The following is a 24,628-nucleotide window of genomic DNA, read 5'->3' as shown; positions in this document are numbered from 1 at the left end:
GGGTGAGCACTGTTCAGAGGGAGCTGTGGCACTGACGGTGTCTGACCACCAGGTGGGGTTTTGGTGAAGAAAATGGACAAAAGAAATGGTAGGAAGAGGGAAGAACACTTCATTTCCAGCTTACTGAAAACAGATCAATACAACACTCGGGGAGATATATTAGGTGTAACACTTACTTTTGTAGCTGTCAATATTCCACTAATAAATATGATGTGTATGCTTCTATAGCCACGATCGTGGTTTCTCATATTTGTATTTAAGCAGGACAATAAAAAAAAAGCCTGCACAAAATATTACAGCATTCCCCGAGGGCCCTGCAATGTCATCAGGCCCTACATGGCTCACACGTGCCAGGTACCACCTATGGGGTATTTCACTATTATAAGACAGAAAACCAACCAACAATCACAAAAGGAAATTGCTGTGCTGCTATGAAAGACAGAAGCCAGGAGTACCAGAGGAGTAAGAGCTGGTCCAGCCCAGGGGACTGGCACCCCACGTCGATGATGGCTTGGTGTTGGTTAAGCCCGGAGGTGGTCTGGTAGGAGCAGTAGTGTTTCTGGGTACCTTCCATAGTTCATGGGACAGAGAAGCTTGCGTGTGGGAGATTGGGCCGGAGGACCACGTAGACTTGATGTCTGACAGTTTACCTGCAACAGAAAATAAGAGATTTGTGTGTTTTCAGTTAGCAACAATGGTTAAACCAAACGGGATGGGTCATCGAGCTTCTGCACTGCTACATGAATCCAACCTTCCAGGAGATGAAACAGCACTCTGCTACCAACTCACTGCTACAGATCCTGCACACATGTAACCTGCTTACACTGGGAACCCAAAAAACAGAAAATGAGTTTAGCTATTTGAAATCTCACCTCATCAAAATTACAATGAAGGCCTTAAAGATTCTCTCTCAAAGGTTCAACAGAAGGAAACCACTTTTTCTTCCTGTGCAACCCAATCTATACAATATAAAGTAAGCAGCATCTCTATACATCCTTCTGATATATCATTAAAATTTCAAAGACCAATACAAGTTGTATTTCTGAACACAATCTGTCGCTCTCTGTAACTTCTCCCTGCTCAGTTTAATTCTCCTATCAGTCTTTAAACTACTTCACTACCACTCCTGTCCAATCGGAGCTCTATAAAGTCATCAAAACAAAGCTAAGAGTAACGATTAGTGTTCAGCAGCTGAGCTGCACAAACCTGATTGAAGATGAAGATGCTGAACCAAAATCCTTTATTCACCTGCGTGGCAGGTGGTTGTAGAAGCCTTTGTATTAGGAGCCCTAACACCAAATTCACCAGTCACCGAATCACAGCCTCCGTTATACACACTCCCCACTAAACTGCCTCTGTTTATCATCTAACTCCATGGTTTCATATTGAATCACAGGGATTCAAGTGGAAGAAGTAAGCACTCTCCCACTTCTTGCGAGTGGTAGTGACAAAAATAATCGAACAATGATGATGGTGACATCAACGGGGGGTGGGGGGAAAAAGCAGTGGTTAAGGAAGGAAGTCTGAGCTTTAGAACTCAGAGCAGCTCAGCCTGCAACATAGCACACGATGCATGCACAGGTTAGATGTTGCTATGTCACTCATTCTCATAGGGTTAACACAAAGATCAGATGAGACTGCAAAAAATACAAGTAAACAGAGCAGGAATGCATGGCAGATAAAAAATAAAAGCAAGCCATCCCCTCCTTTTGCTTTCAGTGAAAGAAAGCATTTCAAACACAATTTTGTTTTGCCTTGCAATCTACACTATGCCTTGGGAGGCTGCGGCTTCATTTGTTCAAAGAAGTGGAGATTCTTCACTAACTACATATGAAAATGGTAGTACAACCCATGCAATAGCCCCTACATGTTTTTCTAATGGAACAAACAGATATTTACACAGCCAGTTCGTTTTCTATGATTTGCAAGGAGAGAAAGCTCAGAATTTATTACTCCATTATTTCTTTCTCCTTAAGGAATGGGACACATTAAGAAAACACATGTAGTCTTGAGGAAGCTTTCCTCGATAGACAGAACCCCAAGTCCAGCCCCCATTCCCAGGCAGAGCATCCTCATTGTGGCACAACCCAACTTTCTCCCGAGCTGAAGATGTTGTACAGTTAGCAGTGCAATTGTGAACAAAAAAACCCACATCAGCTCCCACTGGAAGGGTTTAGGACCTTGGCAGTAACTCTGTTGCTAGAGAACAGAACGTTTCTCTGCAAAGTTGCAATGGAAATAGGCATTAAGACACCTCAATGCCAATACAGGGTAATGGCATTTGGCATCAAGTGGAATAAATACATTTTCCTTAGCACACTTCCAGGTATACCATACAACGCTCCCCAGCAGAGCCTCCAGAAATGCTGCCTACCTCACACAGGACTACAAAGTGTGCTTCTGCCTATAGCAGCACTACTGTAATAACACGGACAGCACTTTCGAGGGCCTTTATTTTTTCTCAGAATGCAGAGAAACGTGAAAGTAGAAAGGCCATTTTTCGTACCTGCAATGCTAGGTGCGGATGCAATGCTGCTGAAAGAGCTACTGTAGCCGGAGGCACTAAGCGGCCAGGCACTCGATGAAGGCAGCGTGGCATTCTGAGATGATGTTGGGGATGACCCTGCAGAACCAGCAGAGAAGCAACTAAGAAAGATGGGCATCGTGATGTTTGGTGTGACATAAGCAAATCTATTATGTGCAAATACAAACCATGCAAGGCATTTTCCTTAATCAGCCTCTGGTCTCTGAAGTCTAGGAATGAAATGTTACAGAAAGCATGAGAAAGTGAAGCAGAAGTCTTTAGCAGAAGAGAAAAGAAAGAACATGTAGTAGAACATGTGTTAGTGCCTGAGCAGAAGATAAATTCTGCATTTCCTTAAAGACATACAACTAAAAAAAAATCAGCATTAAACTGTACGGTCTCAAGGAACAGGCTGCATTTATAAGGGTGCTTCACTGGCTGACTTGAGCAATGACAACTGTAGATGAGCATAAATGTATATGATAAACTAACCTCTTACCATGGGTGATTCATCCTAAATTACCTGAGGTAAGCACTTCTCCTGCTTTCTAATGCCCACAAACATCTGTAGATTTTTGCAGACTTTCAGTAAAGCAAGGATATATTTTAGCCAACTCTTCTCAAACTAATAACATTAAACGAAATAGCCTGAAACCATCTTAGTAAATCACTGACAATCTGAGCAGCTATCTGAGCACACTTACAATTTCCTTCCTGGCAGCAAATGAAAGAAACTGAACATAAAATAAAATATGTTCATTATAAAGACCAGAAGAAGCTCAGGTATTCTATCCACCCACTAACAAAATGAAGCATGTATCCCAGCTGACTTATCATTCCTGACACAGGCAGGCACATACCAGATATGTCCCATATGCCCTAAGAGCTGAAAGCAGCCCTGACTGCCCATGGCATCATTATCAACCAGGGCAAAACAACAACCAAACCCAACACTTTGGTTTTGCCGAAGTGTTCAGCGTAGCAGCCACAGTCTAACCCTGTGTAAGGATTTCAGTTCTGTTAATGCAATCTGTGAACACCACATTCAAGATGCAGTATTCAAAAAGCCTTTTCCTGGCAGGACGTCATGAAAATCCTTATCTCACTTGAAGGAATACCAGCAATGACACAATCAAACACCCGGGTTACGTGAGCATAAAGAAACAAACTCAGCAACTACACTTTGCTTGAAAATTATATTATACATATTTAACAAAATAAAAACCCAACATGGTAAGGAAGCACATTACGGACCCCCAGCAGCCACTGCTTTTCATGTGGGGTTTTGTCTCCCAGCAGACTGTTTATTCTACAAAGCCCATCTATATTGACCCTCTACAAGTGGAGCAACTATTTCCTCATTCCACAGACAGATTATATACAGACAGAGCTGATGTACACCTACATTCTGTAAAGAAGACCTGCAGAAGGAACATCTCAGAGGCAAGTCAACACCACTGAAGGCAGTGGAAAACCCTCCTCCCTCATATTTCACATCCTTTCACTTGAGCTAACATGTCCCAGAGCTGGAAACCAGTTTCTGACTCAATTCTGACTTACAGGCTTTGCAGATATCACAGATGTAGCCATGTGCCACAACAAAACCCTGACAGCTCCTTCTTGACAGCCTGATTATAATACTCCTGTCTGTATTAGTGTTTATTTTAATGGAGTATGCAGAACTTGCCTATTAAGGCACACTGATCACAATTAAACCAAGCCATCTCTCCGCTGATCCCCTTTCCAGTACATCTAGATAGCAAGTTGCATAGTCTCAGTGGTTTATTGGTCTCTTAGAGAATACTTTTAGTTCTGTCTGTCAAGACAAACGGAATGGAAATAGCACTGAGAAATTTGAGTTTACAAGTTAATCCCCCCCTTTCTTTCCCTCCCTTTTCTTTGATGGTTTTGGGGATAAAACAGCTCTAATTTATTTTCCTGAGTGATCTCTTTACAAAGCCACAATTACATGTGATGGAAGCCTGCTGCCTCCACAGCTGTGCAACTTTTATATTGCGACTTCTTAAGTATTTCCTGAAGTGCAGAGGGTTGGTCAGAACGGAGAGAAGAATCTTGTTCAAAACAAATGGGTAGGAGTTATATAAGTTAGAAAAACTTCCAGTGACCACGTAAGTTTATATGGCATCTCACAGCCCTTCTCGACATAAAAATATTTGCATTCCCAAAGAAAACCATGAACGTCGTAGTTTCATATCGTGTATTTCTGGATTCTGAGTGAAAGTTCAGAGCAGAAGCTTCTGTAGATAAGGATTATGTGCAAAAACGTGCTACACTCCTATTATAGGAAGTCAGCTTTGTTGGCAAGAAGGAAGTAAATACAGATGTGAAAGTCCCGTGTGTGCTTACCTCCACTCTTGAGAAGATAGCGATTAACATCCTGTATGGTGGTGTTAATGGTAGGCCCAGTTGGGACACTTCCAGGAGTAACATCAGGGTCATTTTCAGGATCAATATTCTGTAGTCCTTTCCACGGCACTCCTGGATGAAATTCTGTTCCAAATATAATAAAAAACAAGAGCACATAAAGCCACAGCTCCCTAAAGTTTAATTCTTCCTATCAGAAGGCACACGGATTCAATAAATAAACGCAGAGTGCACTTAAATGACATCAGTATAACACAAATGCTTTGCGTTTTGTTACCTGGTGGCCAGTTTATGCTGGAGCCATTGGAAATCTTATCACTATCAGTTTTGGCACGTGACCAGCTGTGAGGAACAGCTACGGGTGGGCTGGCGGGCGACTCACTGTTCTGAATCAGATCATAGCGGCCATAGGAGTCATCAATGGAGGACTTTCCTGGAGGACCAATACTTAAACCTCCAGGTATAGCACCTGTAATGAATGAAATGGAAAGGCTCTGCTTAGGTTGGACTAATTTGGGGTATGGAGTTTCACCAGTAAGTAATAAATAAACACAATAATTAACAGCCTCTGAAGCCTTACTAAGAATTATAGCTGTGAAGTACACTGCTGGTAACATCTTGACTCTTGAACTAGCTAAGGAAACTTGGGTTACTGTCAAAAAGAGAGTAAGTAATTCAAATAATCATAGAGACTGTAAATAGGAATTTGCATGTTATAGAATATTATAGGATCATAGAATCACAAGGTTGGAAAGGACCTATAAGATCATCTAGTCCAGCTGTCCTCCCATTACTATTGCTACCACAGGCTACTAAACCACATCTCGTAGCTCCTCATCCAGATGCTTTCACACCACCAGGGATGGAAGGATAAGAAGTACAGGCAGTGGGAGCAGGGATGGGTTGATGGTCACATCCTAAGAGCTGTGGTCAACCTCTCTGTGTCCAAGTGGAGGCCAACCACAAGTGGGGACTATCTTGAGACCGCTACTCTTCAACATCTTTATCAGTGGCACAGACTGTGGGATCAAGTGCACCCTCAGCAGTTTGCTGATGACTCCAAACTGAGTGGTGTGACTGACACAACAGAAAGGAAGAGCACATGAGAACCTAATGAGGTTCAACAAGGCCATGTGCAAGGTGTTGCACTCGGCTCGGAGCAATCCCAGATGTGCCTACAGGGTGGGAGAAGAACTAGATGATCTTTAGGGCCCATTCCAAGCTAAGCCATTCCATGTTACTGAGATCTGAAATATCAGCAACAATTGGGCATAAGCAATGTAGATATAGATAAGCAGTGCAGAAAAAGATGATTTGTACTGTACAAGGGAAATAATTCATGCTGCTTATAATAAAATCAGGATACAAGAGAGTTAACAGAGCATTGTGTTCTAACACAGATTTGCACGTGCTGCAAACACGAATGGCTTGTTTTATTTGAACTCCATGTTCCCAGCAACAAAATTCCCTAACGAAGGAACCAGAACGGACTGCATGTGGGAAGTTCTATGTGCAAGAATTTCAATACCCTGCTGAATGTGGCTACAGAAATGTCACCGTTTTAAAGGGTGCTCTGTACCATTTACCAGCACTCAAAGAAAAGAGCAAAATGGGAAAAGAATGATAATTGCAATGTGACTCGAGTTCCAAAAAGCCAAACTGACCTAGAAAACTAAATGGGACGTACCGTGCTTGCTGGAGTTCTGGTCAAGAGAAGAAGCAGCACTAGACAGATTATCCATTGAGTTGGGGTGCGTCCACTGAGGAAGGCGAGACTGGGACTGAGAAGTGTCCTTCACTGACAAACCACCAGTAATGTCCATGTTATTTACATTCATGTTCGGGTTCAGTCCAGCTGAAGGAAAACAGGCTGTTAGACATCCCTGCTACATCGGAGGGTTAAAAAACGTGTCTTTGCTTATCAGTCCAGCTAAAGGAATTATTAAATGTGATTGTTAAGACATTTATAAGGTGATTCAATGCGCATGTTTCCAACCTGCTCTCAGAATGCCGATTTAGAATAACATTCCCATTAATGCAGAAAATATTAAAGCATTGCTAAAAGGAAAATAAGTTAAAAAAAAAAAAGTAGGGATATGTTTGATATCTGTCATTGTTTCTACTTGCAGTCTCTTTCCCTGTCCCAGAAAAGGCATTCAGAAAGAATGCACTGGAATGCTAAGTTTAAACCAGTGAAGAATTTGCAGTATTCCATTGCTAAGCCAAAGTATTCTGAATGTCTTACCAGCAATGTCTGCCGTTCAGTTTGCAGGCAACATGCAAAAAATCTTCAAGTAATTAACTCAAAAGCAACACAAAGAGCTGCTTTTTAACAGAGCAGGTATTCAACTTCTATATTCACAGAAGGAGATTGAAGAAAACCCCCCCAAAGGTTTTCAGAAAGTACATACAAATACGTAGGGAATCATTTTGATCTGTTCCAGTGACACAGATCCGGGTTCTTTTTGATACCGGATCCTGCATGTTAGCAGATCACAGTTGATATGGTTAGAATCTCTCACACTGCAAATTCTTTCTCCTTCTGATGCTCCCTGCTATAACAGCTCCCCATAGTGGTGAGAATCACCTTAACTTCTCAATGAAAGACCAAGCTTGGCAATTCTCTTATATACAGCATAAACAGAGGCATTTTACAACACCATGCTGTTAAATTTTACTATTTAATTCACAAAGGGCTACATACCAAGATAAGTAGTTAGCAGATCTTCTGTTCTGCAAAGCACAGAACACCAAATACAGATCACTACTATCAAAACCATGGTTTTGTTTGGGCATTTCAACAATATTCAATATGCATCTATCTTGTATTTGTTTATTTATTATACCATAGAGCTCGTACTGGGGGATAAAATAATGACAAACACTCCCTCTGCCTTTTGCATATGGAACTGCTTTGAGGAAAGACACATACCAAGAGGGTAAGGAGCAAAGGTGTTCGGTGAAGACTGTTGCTCTTTGGTCTGCAGGTCAGGAAGGCCGGGAGCCTGGGGATGGGGTGAAAAGCTATCCATGGCTGATTTGCCTGCAGAGGGGTGCAAAGATAGATGTGGAGGGGGAGGCTGCTGCTTCATAAGCAGGGCCTGGGCCAGCTGGCGCTGGTGCTGCTGGATCTGCTGCTGCATGTTATTGATTGTACGTGCAACCTGGCAACAAAAGAGAACAAATCAGTAACTGCTCGATTCACAATGACTTAAAATTTCTTATGCCTCTTTCTACCCTTAACTAAATCTCTTTACAAATAAAAATTGACTGAATTAAGTGCTGAAGAGCTTTCCTCCAATAACTGAGTGTTGTGGAGTAGCTTTATCCCCCCAGCACTCTTACCCTCCCCGTACTCAAACCATGTATTGCTGTTCCTAAGGATGCTCTAACTGCTTTGGTATAACATTCAATCTCCTTAAGCTTTTGATACCAAACTCTGATGGTGTAACTGAATTGGTAACCAAACCTACTTGCTGCTCCTGTTGTCTCATGGGTCCGGAAACATTACGCTGAGCCTGTAACATCTGCTGCTGGATTTGTAAACGTTGGTACGCCTACAGGACGGAAACCAGAGGTCAGAGACTCAAACATACACAAGAAGCCTAACAAGCTTGCCTGAGCTGATCTGGTATGATATACAATAAAGAAGCAGCACTGGAGTTTTCTGAAAATACACAACAAAGCAAATGATCTTATTAAGAATGCATTACAAAATGCATTTAAGTTCAGCACTGTTTGTCTTTAAATCAGACTACTGAGCAAGTGCACCAGCAACAAGGATTCATTCAATATAGGAACGTGCTTTCCTTCTGCAGAATGTGCCAGATGAAGGACAAAACAAAACATAAGATGATAATGGGCAAGGTGTCATCTCGCTGCATCATCTGAACTCAAATCCTAAGGCGTTCTGTACAGGTATTTTGCAAGTAGCTTCGTACTGTTTAACCATTGCCATGGCATGAGATCAGTGCTGAGCTTCTCAACATTGGGACATATGATCAGAAATGAAATACCACATCTTGCTCCTAAGAGAAGAGTTAGCCTAGCACACGACATCAGTAAAGGAGGCAGGCTGTCAATCACAGTTTTATATTTAATATGAGCAAATACTAACAAACTGCTAGCACGGAATCTAACTTCTAAAGAAACCCATAATATCTGATTAAATAAAACATGTATTTGCAGATATAGCAATAAGATAAAACAACTTTCCAAAAACAAGCCGTCCTCGCAGTGCAATTAACATTCATACTGTTAATTACAGGAAACACACTGTGCACTTTATTGTTTAGTGAGGTAATGGAAGGCAGCTCATACATAACTCAGGTGACCGACACTGCCAAGGTTTCTGTCTTGTTACGTTTTGACACTAATTTCCCAGTTGGTCAATGAGTTGCACGTGTTTGACTGTAACAGGCAGATTTAGTGCTGTTTGATAATATACAGTTGCAACAAGACAACTGACTTTTTTTGTTCCCCTGATATGTTGTAAAGGATAATTATTCCACGAAGCCTGAGGCAAAAGCTGTGGTTTTGTTTCTTTCAAAAGGAGCTCTTCCAAAGAAATCTCTAATTGCTTTAACTATCTGCCACATCCATTTAAAGATTTAGGTGCTGTTCTCTTATTTTACCATCCATTCAGATTTAGAGCTTACTTGCCAGGTTTTCACACTTACCAGCTGCAGCTGATAGAGCTGGTTCAACATCGTCATATGCTGAGGATTAATTGGCGAGGTTAATAGTGCAGGGTTGAGACCAATGTTTTTTGCTGCAAACTGCAAAAGCTGTGCTTGAACCTAAGGAAGAGCAGTGTATTAAGCACTGTATATTCACACTGGTAGATATATAAGATGTAAGAAAGAATCACAAGGCATCAAGCTGAATAATATTACTATTGTATAATTGTGTAATAAATCATCAAAAAAATTAAGAGAATGAGGTCCTCAGCTTTGCAGGGATGCTGCCCATTGCAAAAAGGAGAGAGAGAATCTGCATACAAAGATAACACACAGAGTACACAGGAAGAGCTTTTCACCACCTAACATGCTTAATGGCTGCAGAGCCTCAGGATCATCACAGAATGAGTGTGCAAAGGAGAAAGCACAAGGGAGAAATCCAGGAAAAGGGGAAAAAACTGGAAGCTCCATCTCACCTGAGGGGATAGAAACTGAGGCACTTGAGCACGAAGACTAGGCTGGGATGAATTAAGAGGTTGCACTGGCGGTTGCTGCGGCTGTTGCATGGTCCTGGCTTGTGCTGCTCCGCTATTGCCAAACATACCCAGATTGCCACTCGGTATCTGCAATGGGATGAGAAAGACACCAGCCTTGAAACACATCATTCAACACAGAAGCTCAGAGTTCCTTATCTGTGCAGCCTTTATCCTCAGCGACTATGATTGGCACAGATAAAGAATCAAGGACTGTTCTGGGGTAAGCCTTATTGACAGCAAGGCTCAGAATCAGGCACTGCAAACACTACCAAACACCCAACAACACCCCAGACCTGCCCGAACTTTGTACAGGTGTCAGAACAAAAGGCAGCTGAAGGTGAAGATCTCCTTTATAAGGATGCATAAAAGGCTGGAGGTCACAAGATGAACAAGGAAAAGTACTCATAAAAATATTTGTATTTATGCAGGAAGGAACGAGAGAATGAAGGCATTAAACTCACATCCTAATCATGAAGCTATCCAGGCAGTTTTTATAGATACTCACTTTACAAACCCACTGATAATAGATGTGCTGTTAGAGCTGCCTCCGCTTCTGATATGTGTAATGGGCTGTAAGTGCTGAACAAGTACTGCCTTTAGAAAACTAACTTCGAATATACATAATAAAAGCCCCAGTAGGACAATATATGTGTGTTTATTCATACATCTTTTTCCTATCTTAACTAGTGCTTCAATTTATACAGCAAAAATAACCTCTCTACAACCAAGAGCAGTTCATGACCTCTCCATCTTGTCCTGTTTATGAATCTTCCCCTTTACCTCCTCTCCCTTTTCCTATCTTTTCAGTATGTTCTATCTATCCAGGGGCCAAAATTTCTCTCCTGCATTTGACCAGAGAAAGCACAGTTCCTTTCCTACCACCTGTCAAAGCTGTGAGCTGCCTTGACATTTATGACATGAATAAATAAAACCGCTTCACTTCTCACCCATCTCATCGCTGAATAATTACGCCAGCCAGGAAGGATGAATTAGAGCAATGCCTCTGTCTTAAAGCCTGTGACAATTAGCAGTGCCTCAAAAAAGAAACCTCACATCAATCAAGGTTGAGCTACACCGGGGTTTGGCGGTATAAATCCATAATACTACAGCCTCTTCTCAATGGATGCGTGTAATTAGCAGGCTAATTACAACCAAGCAGTTGTTTTATGTCCTATAACGTGAAATGTTTACACAGCAGGTAGCTTCTTCACTGATATTTCAAGCGCAACAAAGACTTGGTGCACATTTTCAGTTCAAAGCCCCATTTCCAAGGGGAAGGGACGGGCTCTAGCTGCGAGTCGGAGCGCTGCAACTCAAGCTGTGACCTGACTGAACAGCCTTACCTGTCGAGAAGAATTCAAGTTTTGCATGCCCAGCCCTGAGGCAATCCCGCCCAGGGTCTGATTAGGGAGTGCACTGTTTGAAAGGGGGAGCTTCAGGCTTGGTGAAGGCAAAAATGGTGAAGTAGTGGGCTCTTCCACTAGGCCGCCATCCTGATTGGAGAAAGAAAGGGTGAGCTGCGTGCAGTGCCCAAGAGTGAGCAGCGCACAGAACAGTTGCCCATGAGAATATAAAGGGGCGTGGATGAGTGAAAAAAATATATACATGTGTGTGTGTGTATATTAAAAAAGAAAAAAGAGGTATGAATGATGGGAATGAAAAGCATGGGATGAAGGAAGAAGAGAAAGAGAAACAGCATTAAGGTACTGTTTTTCTTTACTTTGTCACACTTAATCCACAAATGCACAACCACCCTCCTTCCACCTCCCAGCAGGAAAGAAGGCCTTGAGCCACCCAGAGCCCCAGGCAGCCCCCCACTAAAGCTGGGATAGGGAGAGACCCCATAGGGTTTGGGGAGGTCTCCATTACTCTGCTCAGATCCCAAAGCAGAGCACAGACAGGCAGTGCAGTGCTCCTGCTAGCCCTGACAGGCTTGATATGTGAATCTGACACCAGCCTGCATTTGGTTCCACATCACAGCTCTGTTTGTAAGAAAACATTTTTGCATTAATCCCCTTTGCTAACTCAGACACATGAGCCTCTTTTAATATTCTCATAGCGGTGACTTATTAATATCTGAACTCTGAAACACTGCTGCACCTACTGCTGCAGGGAACCAAGGCTGAACACAGATGTGATGCACATAAAGCAGCCCCTGTGGGGGGCAAACAGCATAGCAAAAAAATAAAGCACATCCCATAATCCCCAGTCAAACAGGTAGCTGTGTGGGCAGCACTGTGGTGGGGAACTCAGCTCTCCCTCATGCTGGGCTTTGATGTGTGGGCAGCCTGCAGCAGGCACCATCAAACAGTGCTGGTGAACAAAGCATGGCTCCAAAAGCAGGCCGAGGGCAAAGCCCTTTCATTTGCAGTGTACAGGACTGGTGTTTTTCAAGCAATGTTTTCAGTGCAAAGAAAGGCCTTTGTACAGGTGGGGAGCTAGGTTAGATCAGTCATTAAAATCCAGTCCTCCTTTGTTAGTGAAGCAGCCCCATCCTCATTGCAGATACCCAAACAAATGACCTCATGTAGCAGGGATCTCAGGAAATTTCACGTCCTAAGTTAATCTTGAGAAATCCATTTTCAACAGCTCTCCTTTGATGCAAAGAAAGTTTCTCTGCTATCAGGCACACTGACACTTGACATGCTATCTGACTGTCCTAGGGGGACACTGACATTTTCTAATGATATCCCCAAGGCCTTTCAGCTCAAGATATTTTACATTCTACTGGACATCAGTCACACTCTACAAACAACTGCAGCTTGCATGACAGTAACAGGTTCAAGGATTTCTCCTCAGATCACAGACATGTGTTTCCAATTCTGCCCCCCTCACTCTTTAAAGTGGAAATCATTTCAAGCTCTGCGTGCGCTCTCTTTCAGGTGCCATTGTTTCCTTTGTGAACAGAACTACTGACCAAAAAGAGACCGATGCAGTCCATTCCTGTGCCCCAGATTACTCAAATATTGCCCCACTGATATTCTTTATCCTCCTCTTGGAATTAGGCAGCGCTGGGGGAGGTGGAGCATAGCCATGCTAGAGATTTGGGCATCTGATTTCTGCTCTGTTCTGCTCTAGCCCACCATCAACTTGAGTGTGTTCTCTGGTTAACCAACAGCATGTGTCTTTGGTTTTGTTTCCAACACGCTGCTTGCATTCACTCAGGTTTGATTTTCTGAACTTGAACTTATTGCAAGAAGGCTGCACAGCTCTGTACCCTACAGCTGGGGCTGAAATCAATTCATTGCACATCAAGCGTTCAGCCATTCTCAGTACAGACCAGGTGATGCCTTCACTGCAGACAGTGGTTTGTTACCCATTATTTTTCAGGCTTCTGCGCTATTTCTTGAAAAACATCTTCTAACCCAACTTTTCCTGTCCATCTCTCCTCAGTGATGTTCTCACAAATGGATTCTCCCCAAGGAGAAATAATTCAGCAACCCCCCCACATATCAATAATCAAAATGATTCTCCATCCAGCCCTGCATTTAACTTCATGTAAGGGACTCGGCACAGCTGCACAATGCTACCACAGGCAGTATTTCCTCCTACATTTACTGAACACAACGCACCATCCTTGTGCTCAACAAAGCATAAGGACACTGGAAGGTCTCTCACAACAGTCCCATGCACTAGATGTGACAGAATACAAGCACTGCTAAGATATCTTGGTGCTATGAGCTATGGACAATTTAGCAGAGGATTCCTGGACCCCTTAGCAGTCACCTGCCCATAATAACCGTCACTTTATGAATAAAGAACCTCAAAAAGCTGCATAAGGATGAAATACCAAATCTGTTATCCCATAGACAAAAAACTGACACTCAGGAGCGACAAGTGGGACCAGAATGTGAGAAAGAGGCTGGAAAAAGAATCCAATAAATACTATACTTGAATTAGGAACAAGAGAACAGTGCAGACAAGTAGACTGCATGTGGAAAACCATGACAGCAGTCAACAACCACCAAGACTTACACCTCAACAGCAGAGAAAAGCAGATCGAAGACCAAAGCAACAGTGAAAGATGGGCTTAATTTCCAAGGGGAGAATACCCTACATGCTCAAGAATTTGGGAGGATATTTGCAAGCAGCATTAGGCCAAGTAAGACAGGGTTCTATGCTGGTGATATGTGATAAAGAAGGGAAGGCAGAGGAGAGCAGAAGGGACAGTAAGTCCACCATGGAACTTCAGGAGCCCTGCAGAAGGTGGTCCTCAACTAATGCCAAGGATGGCTGATGCTGCTTCTCTGACTTTGACCACATACTAAATCACAATGAACAAAGTATATGACAGAATAAAACACACCCAACTTGAGCTCTAGTACTCAGGAGTGCTGTTCAAGACCAAGCCCAGTTTTAGAAAAGAGCCTATTATTTCTGCTGTCCTTCAGGATGCTGCCAGGAACACCTTACAAGCATTTCTTACTAATGCGATGTCTCCAGAAGACATCATGTAACATCTTCAAGCATACCTGATGCCTAAGTACAGCATGCTTGCCACCAAGTATAAGGTAACGTGGTTGAGATCACGTATCAGGGTACTGCTAGGCTGGATTTTTGTTTTCTCAAAGCCACTGGATTTTCTCCTTTTATGGCGCTACAGAGAAAGATAATTTCCTGAAAAAATAATACAATTAACAAAGCACTGAGTGCCGAAGACTGACTCAGTGCAACACAGCATAAAGATTACGAGTTATGTGCTGACAGCATCAGCTGACTGAGGCAACAACAAGCACAGCAACCTAGCTTACAACTTCTTGAACAACACTGCATAACTCATGGGACACTAAAGCTGAGGAAAAGGATAAGGGCAAGACAACAGGTAAAATGAGGAATATCAGGCTATAGTGCTTTGTGCAGCTGTGGCACCAACCACAGAAAAGACGAACTGATCAGAAAGAGGCAGCTCCAGGTTTGTGCTCTGAAGCCTGAAGGGCAAAAATGCTCTGGAGAAGAGCTACTCCAGTAGCATCAGATGTAAATACAGAGAGGATATCAGAGGGAGAGGGAAATCTATTCTTAGTGAAGAAGCGGTATTTGTTTAATTCATTTAAGCAAGTTGTTCAACACTAACAAATATAGTTTGGGATTATTTCCTTTGTCATACTAAAGTCACTGTGACAGATTACGCCTAGACTGACAGATTTTACTTGCTGTATGAATACTAATCATTCTAGTACTCCCTTCTCAATACCTGTGTTTAACATATGTTTCCATAATTATGCGTTATGCTGCACATAATACACCCCTCCCTTCTGCAATAAATTCACTGCACAAGACATTGCTATTCTAGAGAAGAAAAGGCTAGCTGGCATCCATGCACTAATTCTGTGACCTCAGGTGGCAGGAAGAGAAAAAGAAGAGCCAGGTAAAGCCTCACATGTTAGGGAAAGAGACTGTGATGGACACACACTGATACCTTGTCTTTAGGGAGCCCCAAAAGAACAAAGCTTATTATCCCCCCAGAAGCAGAAAAGCATTGCTCTGATGTGTAAACCTGGCAGGAAATTGCCATGCCACTGTGATAGTATCTGAACTACCACGAAGAACTTTGGTATGTATGGACCTTCATACAGAAGCTTGTTTTTATTAATATAAATAACTCATAATTACGTAAGACAGTTTTGTGTTTAATCAAATTAACTCTTTTTACAGGTTGCACTGCACCAGAACAGGAACCCAGCAAACTGCTTAGTCTATGACGACAGCAGAAATACTGCCTGTAAGCATTGAAAGGTCAGTGTTTATTTAGGTGTCCCAGTGCAGTGCCACGCTGATTTTCTTAACACAATACTTGGGATTCCTGCCACAGCTCACACCTTAACTCTGACCATAATGACTTAAGACTGTAAGAAGGATGGACGATTGGAAAGAATGATTATTCCTGGTCAGGAAAGTTTTTAACGCAGTCTGTTAACAAGACTAGGTATCATTCCTGCCTCACATCCCGTAAATAGCTTATGTGAAATGAACTGGTTTCAGCACAGCTCGTAAAAAAGGCACTGCTTTCTGCAACTGAAAAATAAATGAATGCTGACTTTTATGAGCGTTTCAGATAACTCATGAAATAAAGACTGGCACCACAGAACGCTCACTTCCTTATGAAGGACTTTGGGTGGGAGGGATTCTGAGGTGTTTTGGTGAGTCTATTTGTAGGACACTGAGTCAGGCTGTCACTCTCATTTCCTACTGAAGGTCTGGCTGCACTTTTCCCTACATTCTGTTCTTCAGGCACGTTGAATCTTGGACACCTCTAATGCCTGAACTCTCCTCATTCATTGCACAGCGCTGGAAAATTTGTCATACGTGACCACAGAAAAGGAAGCTCATCTGAGAAGCTGTTTACGACCGTGTCTGCTCTTTGACTTAAAAATACCTCAGCTCCTCATTCCTGACTTTTCTGAAATACTGAAGCAGTCCAAAAGGAAAACAAGAATTAGAAGCCTTTCTTGAAGATTTCAACCTTGACTGTATCCGAGAACTTGGGCAAGGGCTGCTCTGAATGCCAGGACTCAGAGAATAAAAGGATTTCCCCACTCCATTGCTTTCTTTCTCTCATTTCTATCTCCACCGCATTACAGGTTTCTCAGCTTTCTTTTTCACTGTAACACTGGGGATGACAACTGCTTATTTCTACGTGTCAATCAAATCCGTGATCCCTTCCAAAAGGACTAAATTCACCCAAAATTAAGAGAGAAGAAAACACCACATTTCTCTTCCCAGCTTTCTAAGCATTCACAGTAGGATTCAGCGGTATTTCCCCAGTGTACAGTCATAACCTGTATATCCCATTCCTACTCCTGAACATACCTTGTCAAGGAAGGTGGGGCGGTCCATGGAAGACTCTTTGGAGATTGGTGGTGGGCGGCAGCCAAGGGGTTTGGTGACCATTCCATTATAGTCGGTCACTCCCATTCCACGCTTGTCCATTTCCACCTTCTTTTCCAGCAGAGCACCTGCAGAGAAAAGGAAAATGGATTCAAGAAGGTGGCACAAAGACAGTGAATTTGTCAGCATCAGTGATTCCTGCTTACAAAAGCAAAAACACCTTCAGTTAAAAAATGCCATCCAACAGGACTGAACATGATGAAGTTCTCAGCAAGGTGAGCTTTGGTTATGTTGCTTTAGAGGAAAAGAGGAAATCAGCTGCAGAGACAACACTTACTCATGGCCTGATCGAGATTCATATTGTTGCTCTTCAAGGCCTCTTCCGCTGGTTCTCTCTGTCAAAAATACAGATCACGTTGAGAGAAAAACTAACTGTGCTTAGAAGATTTCAAAGATATCTGAGCAAACACACCATAATTCTGGATTTAATATTTATCAGTGGCACAAATAACGTCTGCATGTATTTTTCTTCTGCTTTTACTAATTCTCACAGCAGTTCACTTTGTTAAGTACGAGCCACTTCTACAAGGTCAAGCCACAGTCTTCTGCTATTCTAATTTCTTCCTGTATTCTATGGTTAACTTAAACATTACTACTATGTGCCTTCCTTAAAAAAAAACAGCTTTATTCCCATTTCATCTATTTAATAAGGAATTACTACTGAGCTTCAAAGTAACACCACAAAACTCTCAGTTTCCTCCTCAGCTCTATAAATATCATCAAGCAATCTCAGAGAGCACTGTGTTAACTTATGACACACTTCTGAAATTGAAGTACATTTCTAACCGTGTAACAGAACAGCTTTCCAGTCTGAAGAAGACACCAACTTTCTGTAGTTACAGGTCGAAACACCGAAAGACAGCAAGTACAAGATCCCCATCCCTGGAGGCATTTAAGGCCAGGCTGGATGTGGCTCTGGGCAGCCTGGTTTGGTGGCTGGCAGCCCTGCACATAGCAGGGGGTTGGAACTGGATCAGCACTGTGGGCCTTTTAAACCCAGGCCATGCATTGATTCCATGATTCTACCACCAGCTAAGCCCCAGGTATGCTGAGCTATGAGCTCTACTCACAGGGAAGCCCATATCTGTGAGCTGTTTTATCAGGCGGTTCATGATCCAGGCCTCATCTTGCTTGCTAGATGTCTTCATGCCCTTGGTAAACAAGCAGGAGATTCCATTAACAGTTGGCTTCCCATACCCATAAGATGTAAATCAAGTACACAAGCAGTTTTTCTCATTAATAGTACGTACTCTTGCAAGATATATCAGTACATTAATAAAGTATTCAGAGCCCTACAACCATTGCAACTTTGTTTCCCTTCCCCTACAAATCACCCAAACTCCATCTCTGTTCAATAGGTGCTCCATGTACCACTTCCTATTTGATTTGATGACCACTGGATCAAAGCCACCTTTGAATTTAAGTATTTCATGGTAATATTTGGCAGAGAACCACAATGAAATAAAGAAGTCTGACAAGCTCGATTGAATCATGCTGATCACAGCCTGATAAGAGGTATTTTTTGCTGGACTCCTCCATCACAAACTACTGTTTGCTCTTCTACCACCACACAAACTGGCTGAAGGCCTCTAACAGTTTTCCTGCTGATACATCCTCATTTCTTCAGACTTGCCCTGAAAACAAGGTAAGCTGTGCTCCAACACAGAAGCAGTGAGCTGTGTTTGTGTTCTGGTGCCAGGGGTACATTTACTGCTAGATGTAATGGAATAGAAAATCTCTTTAACAGCCAACTCCAGAAATGCTGCTCTGCACTTCTACTCATTCCCAGAGACCACCTTTGCTTTTTCTCACCTTTTGAAGTCCTTTCTTTGGGGCATTCCCCCAGGAATTACAGGAGGAGCTGCTTTCTTGTGAAGCAGTATTATTCCACATATCTCCTTCTTCATCTTCCCACTGACTAGTACTGAGATTCACTTCATCCCCACCACTGCCCCAGCCTTCTTGCATAGATTTTGAAGCTGGAGGGAAAGAGGGAGAAAAAAAAAAAATCAGATCTAATTTAATGCAAATTTAATAGAAATAGACTTTTACACCATAGCCCACATGCCAACGTCTAAGTATTTTCAAGAGATATAGAGGTTCATCAAATAGCTTAATTGGCAATGAATGATAAGGACTCCTCCTTTGAAGCTAACAAAAAAAGAGAAGTGCTCTAAATACAGCTATAGAAGAAAAGAGCCCAGCAATGGTAAATCTTCCCTTCTCCTAAACAAGAGAGATCTGTGATCGTTCCCGTCTCCTAGGAACAAGGAACCAGAAGTATGACCACACACTCCTTGTGTACAATTTTGCTTTCAATGAAGTCTCACAGTTTCAACCACCGCATTCTTCCACCGAACAAAACCAGACTGCGAGGTCACTAATGGCCAGAAATTCATTCACATCTCAGAAGAATGAGGTCTGAAAGGAGCGAGCAGACTGCAAGGAACACCGTACAGCAAGTGAACAGGCTCTGTCAGCTCAATCTGTTTTATTCTGTTTATTCTGCTTAAAACAGGGATTACTCATTCTAAGAGCTCTCATTCTTCTTTTCAGGTTTTCTGGGACTTTTAACCATCTCTCAGGGCAGCATTTAGCAGCAATAACACTTAACCATTATCACAGCTTGAACAGACGTTTAAAACCAGACCTGCAGCCTTCAGGACAGTTGGAGACTTAAGATTTTTATCAAATAACCTTCATTAGAAACCAAGAAGCAGAAAGCAGCTCATGGCTGCCCTTTTTGTCCCCATCCCGTGGTGATGCTCACACACCTACCTGGTTTGCACAGTGCTGGGGCAGCAGCTGGGGCGGCTGTTCTGCCATAGGTCCCTGCCGGCTCAGCAGGGCTCTCTCCCCACCCCGTCCCACTGCTGGGGGGTTTCCCCCACGCCGACGTGCCGTTATCGACTGCAGCAGAAGGGGATGACGGCTCTCCCCAAGAAGCTTCGCTCTTCGTGTGGACGTTAGGCATTTCTCCCCAGCCTGCTGGAGCGAAGGAAGAAGGGAGAGTGATGAGAGGTTTCTTTTGTCAGTTATTTCAAATTCGGACATTTTATTCCAGCCTTTTAACTGGAAAGAACATGGAACAGTAATAGATTATAATAAACTATAAGTAACTCTCCTATGAAGAAAGGTGGAGGGAACTGGGCTTGTTTAGCTTGGAAAAGAGAAGGCTCTGGGGAGACCTCATTGTGGCCTTCCAGTACTTGAAGGGAGCACAGAAACAGGAGGGGGAATGGCTGTTTACAAGGATGGACAGTGATAGGACAAGGGGGAATGGTTTTAAACTGAGATGGGAGGTTTAGGTTGGATATTAGGAGGAAGTTTTTCACCCAGAGGGTGGTGATGCACTGGAACAGGTTGCCCAAGGAGGCTGTGGGTGCCCCATCATCCCTGCAGGCATTCAAGGCCAGATGCAAGACGTTATTTGTTTCCTAACACTTTTAACATAGATTATGTATGTTGATAGCATTCCTTAAAGCTTTTATTACATCTCGTGGCTGTGTTTACCGCCTGCCCCTTCTCTGGGGCTCTGTGCAAAAAATCAATGTGTTTTTTTTTATAGCAGATCTAGACAAGACTGCAATTACCATGAGGACTGGCAGGTAGCAGTCCCTGCTTTCCTGCAGAGTATTACTTTAACTCATTAAAACACGTAAGCTACTATAAAGAAGCTGCCTCGGTCTGGCTTGAACGTAATGCGCTTAAATCTGTGTGCCACCGAGCTTAGTGCTGGAGCTGTGTGTGCCAGGAACAGCTTCTGCAACCTACAGAGGAACACAGAGCAATACAACAGAACCGGGATTGGAACTTAATGCATCCATTACCTCTTACAAAAAGGTTTTTTGGTCCCAATGTTGGTTGTTGGTTTTAACTTTCTTTTGTTGCACGTGGGAGTTCAGTAGTTTTGTTGAACATCAGCACTTGAGAAAAGTGCTTTTGGAGCTGAGTGCAATTTAAGTGCATGTGTTTTATTCCAGTGAATGAAGGCCCTGCCCATCTGTAGCTTCCGGCTCACAAAATAACAACAGGACTAGTTAAGAAGGAAACAATTCAGCTCACAAAAATCAGCCTTAAACCAAAACCTGTGTATGAGAAAGGCAAAGTGTAATAGGCTGTAGACTATACATTCCAAAGAACTGGTCCTATTGCTGCTTTTTCATCAGCACTGAATTTCAAATGAAGACCATGGACGTGCAACGTCCAAGTTCAGTTCTTTAAATGCACTGAGAAGTAATACGGGATTACAAACAACGATGGAGCTAGGCTTCATTGAAAGATAAAGCTTGAAAGTACCCAACACCATGCAAAATGTATTAAACAGAAGTTTTCACACTGTCTCAACAGATCAAGTTCAGTGCAGGAACTAAACAAATACAAGCCAAAGGATGCTGCATGTTGCAAAGACATTCTGGGGTGCATGCCAGTGCTGGCTCTGTTTTCCCTCCTGAGGTAAGGACACCCCTGCTAGCATCACTGTCTTTGTGCTACCTTTGCATGGCTCTGCTTTACAAACCTCACAGGAAGGTTAAGGTTACACACTCAAGTGGATGATGCTAAACCCTGAAGTGAAGTGGAAAGAAGACGTTTGCTTTGTAGCCTCCAGAAAAATCGTTTGTAAATGAGGCCTTTCCTGGATTTTTCCAACATCTATCTATGTGTAGCATCTGGAACAGACACAGGTGGAACATCAGTTCAAAGAGCCTGCAATCCCTGTGCAGCAGATCCCAAATGTTATTGCAGAGGGCTGAAGCAACACACAGAGCTACTTGTAAGCTCCCTTACACAGCCCTTGGGAAGCAAAACACCTTCGTAATGGTCTCAAACCTGAGCTGGTCTTCCACATTAAAAAATTCTTACTAATTTCCTCTCTGAAAACAACACACATGAAGGGCTTTCCTAAGAAAAAGCCCCATGCTTTTAAAACAGAAAACCAAACTACAAACAAATGGCTCTGCATGAATGCTGTTTTGCAACAGGATAAACTCTGCTAAAGGGCTCCTTGGCAAGAAAGCGAAGCATTAATACTGCAGTTTTTAAACTGTTAGAATTGCAAGAAACAAAGAGATCACAGTGAGTAATGAATATGGCCACACTGGCAGAGTTTTGTTTTATAGAAATAATAACATAATTAACACTGGGCCTCGGCCAACAGGAAATCCTCGAGGGAAAGTGAAATGTTAACTGAGTTATGGCAGGATGCAGTTGTTTTCCCTCAAAATAACCCTATAGCCATTTAGACGATAGAAACTGTTCTCCTTGAAGTTGTTTGGTCTGCTGTATATCACACACAGCACAGCACATGACTACAGTGCAGGCAGACTGAAGTAGGATAGCCTTATGCAGATGGAGATGGAAGAGATTTAGCATAAAGAAAAGTCATTAGCCTGCCCATGCAGCGAATAAACAAGCTAGAGCAGTGCGTACTCATGTATGGAAGGTGACTGTACCCTTTAACCTCAGGTCCCATCTCCTGCAAGGTTCATGCGGTGGGGCTCAATGCCTTCTTGCATGGCTCCACACCAGGGAAGCTCACAGGAGAGCACTGAGCCCTTCCCAGCATTTGCAGGTAAAATTTCTTGTTGTTTGGGATCCAAAAAATCTCTTTCTCACTCACCCCCATTTGCAAAACCTTTTGTCGCTCTGTCTTTCTAAATAACCCACTGGCTTAGAAGGGAGCTCCCACATCCAGAAAGGAGTACATTTATCACACCATCTATTCCGCTTTTTGTGTGCGTTTATTTACAACACAGAAAGGAAACTCCTTAGAGCAAGAAGTATGTACCAACATCTGCTTCCCATTAACAGCTTTTAAGCTCTGCAAAGAATGCTGAGAACTTCTGAGGATGGGTGACAATTCGAATAACAAGGCTGTAACTTGGCCTGCATTTCTGAGCTAACACAGCATAAACTTCTATTTCAAAAGGAACTGCTACTTCTTTCTGAACCATTAACCATTTCTGTGCAGCAAAACTAAGAGCTACCCATTGGGTATCAGTGTGTGACTGCCATCCTACAGCTACACAACAGGCTTCCCTACTGAGACAGGGGCAGAATGGGAGATTCATCATTCCCTGAACCATTTGCTGAAATAAATGATAACCACAACTGGCAAAGCATATCGGGATCCATGTAGAAGACCAAGTTACAGTGTTAACTACTCAGTTCAAATGCTGGAAGATCTCAGATGAGCACATACCTATGCCCTAAGGCACAGCCTTTAATTACATGATCAGCACCCTGCATCCCATTGGTGTCTGTGAGGTAGGAAAAGTCACTCATTACTTACTTCTCTTTTATTTCAAATCCTTTTTTCTTGCATTCTATCTTTGTTTTGGTTTAATATCTCAGAACACCTTCTTTCTAATGAAGATCTTTACAAAATATGGTCATTTTAACAGAGTCACGTGGCATCCTGAGTGAGTGGCTTCAAACTAATACGCATTCCTGACTGCACCAACACACTGCTCCCAAGAAACCCTTCCTTTGCTACCACCTCTGGGGAGGTGCACACCAACTGCATTAGAAACACATGGAATCATCCAAAAATCAACTTGTGTGGGGAGAACCAACCAACCCCAAGCTAAGAAAGGACGCCTTTGCTATAATCCAGACATGTCAGCTCTCAGTTTTGTGGCTCAATACGGATGAAATAAGACAAATGATAACTGGAGCGTGGCCACATACAAAGCTCTTAGAAGATTCCTCTTTCTGGAGCACGTTTGTTTTTTGACAAAGACATCCTCAACTGTTAAAATATTTGACCAGAGTAAGGAACGTGAGGCTATTTTTGTACAGATGTTACATTAAGTTTGAATTATTTCACAACATCAAAGGGAAAAAAAACAACAACTGATGGCAATAGGGAGGAGGAGAACAAATCCTGCTTGGAGAAAAGCACAGTTAAGAAAGCCAATATTTAGTCATGGCCAAGACAAAACAAAAACTTGGACACAAAATCGGATGAAAAATGTTAAAGAGCACTGCAAGACTGGATCTGAGATGTCTGTGGTTGAGACACAGAGCAGGGCTTCCAGTGACATCTATTTAAATACCTCTCCTCTAAACAACCTTTTCGCTGTACCTCCCCCCCTCCCATTGATATTCCTTGCTGTTCGTCTACAACAGCATCTTCTCTATCATTACCAAAAAACCTCATGCTCTTCCCAGACAAATAATGCTGAAGGCCTCATATCTGGAACAGAACTGAAGTGGAATGGCTTTTTTCGGCCACCCTGAACATTAACATCTTTAACCAATCTAACTTTACGAGACCCTCATAAAAGCCCAGGATACAATCTATGCTTGAGACCCGAAGGATGGAACAGAACCATTTCTTCACAAACGACAGAAAACAGAAGAAACAGCACTAGTCTGGATTCATGCAACAGCCAAGAAAACATCTGCTGCCAAGAGATGGGGTTTGTAGAAAAGAAACAGACGCTCAGTGTCTAAACAAGAATAAAGACTGAGTAATAGTAACAGCAGACAAGTAACAGAAGAGAGGTTAGCAAAAAGACATCCAGCTCTATGATGGCAGAAGGTGCTAACTAATGGTGAAAGACCTTACAATGCAAATATGGACCAACATGCCAAGGACCCACAGCTTCAGT

The 24,628-nt window shown here is 42.7% G+C and overlaps 1 protein-coding gene across 7 annotated transcripts in view; it reads right to left on the bottom strand.

The window, feature by feature from the left end:
- TNRC6C (trinucleotide repeat containing adaptor 6C) overlaps positions 1–24,628 on the bottom strand; it is a 78,875-nt gene that overhangs the window by 2,893 nt on the left and 51,354 nt on the right. For 2 of the 7 annotated variants that reach the window (XM_072351593.1, XM_072351600.1), the window contains 15 exons: positions 19,791–20,000; positions 18,825–18,991; positions 18,083–18,163; positions 17,290–17,347; positions 16,935–17,080; positions 11,468–11,641; positions 10,065–10,211; positions 9,589–9,708; positions 8,383–8,466; positions 7,842–8,073; positions 6,597–6,764; positions 5,187–5,378; positions 4,892–5,035; positions 2,507–2,623; positions 456–650 (listed from right to left, as the gene is read on the bottom strand). In XM_072351593.1, the coding sequence (XP_072207694.1) occupies positions 456–650; positions 2,507–2,623; positions 4,892–5,035; positions 5,187–5,378; positions 6,597–6,764; positions 7,842–8,073; positions 8,383–8,466; positions 9,589–9,708; positions 10,065–10,211; positions 11,468–11,641; positions 16,935–17,080; positions 17,290–17,347; positions 18,083–18,163; positions 18,825–18,991; positions 19,791–20,000 (2,235 nt within the window). The remainder of the gene's footprint in view (positions 1–455; positions 651–2,506; positions 2,624–4,891; positions 5,036–5,186; positions 5,379–6,596; positions 6,765–7,841; positions 8,074–8,382; positions 8,467–9,588; positions 9,709–10,064; positions 10,212–11,467; positions 11,642–16,934; positions 17,081–17,289; positions 17,348–18,082; positions 18,164–18,824; positions 18,992–19,790; positions 20,001–24,628) is intronic. The other 5 variants (XM_072351595.1, XM_072351594.1, XM_072351597.1 and 2 more) reach the window with 5 other exon arrangements.

Source organism: Excalfactoria chinensis, chromosome 17 (assembly GCF_039878825.1).
Source record: "Excalfactoria chinensis isolate bCotChi1 chromosome 17, bCotChi1.hap2, whole genome shotgun sequence".
NCBI lineage: Eukaryota > Metazoa > Chordata > Aves > Galliformes > Phasianidae > Excalfactoria > Excalfactoria chinensis.
This window is presented reverse-complemented; position numbering and strand designations above follow the sequence as displayed.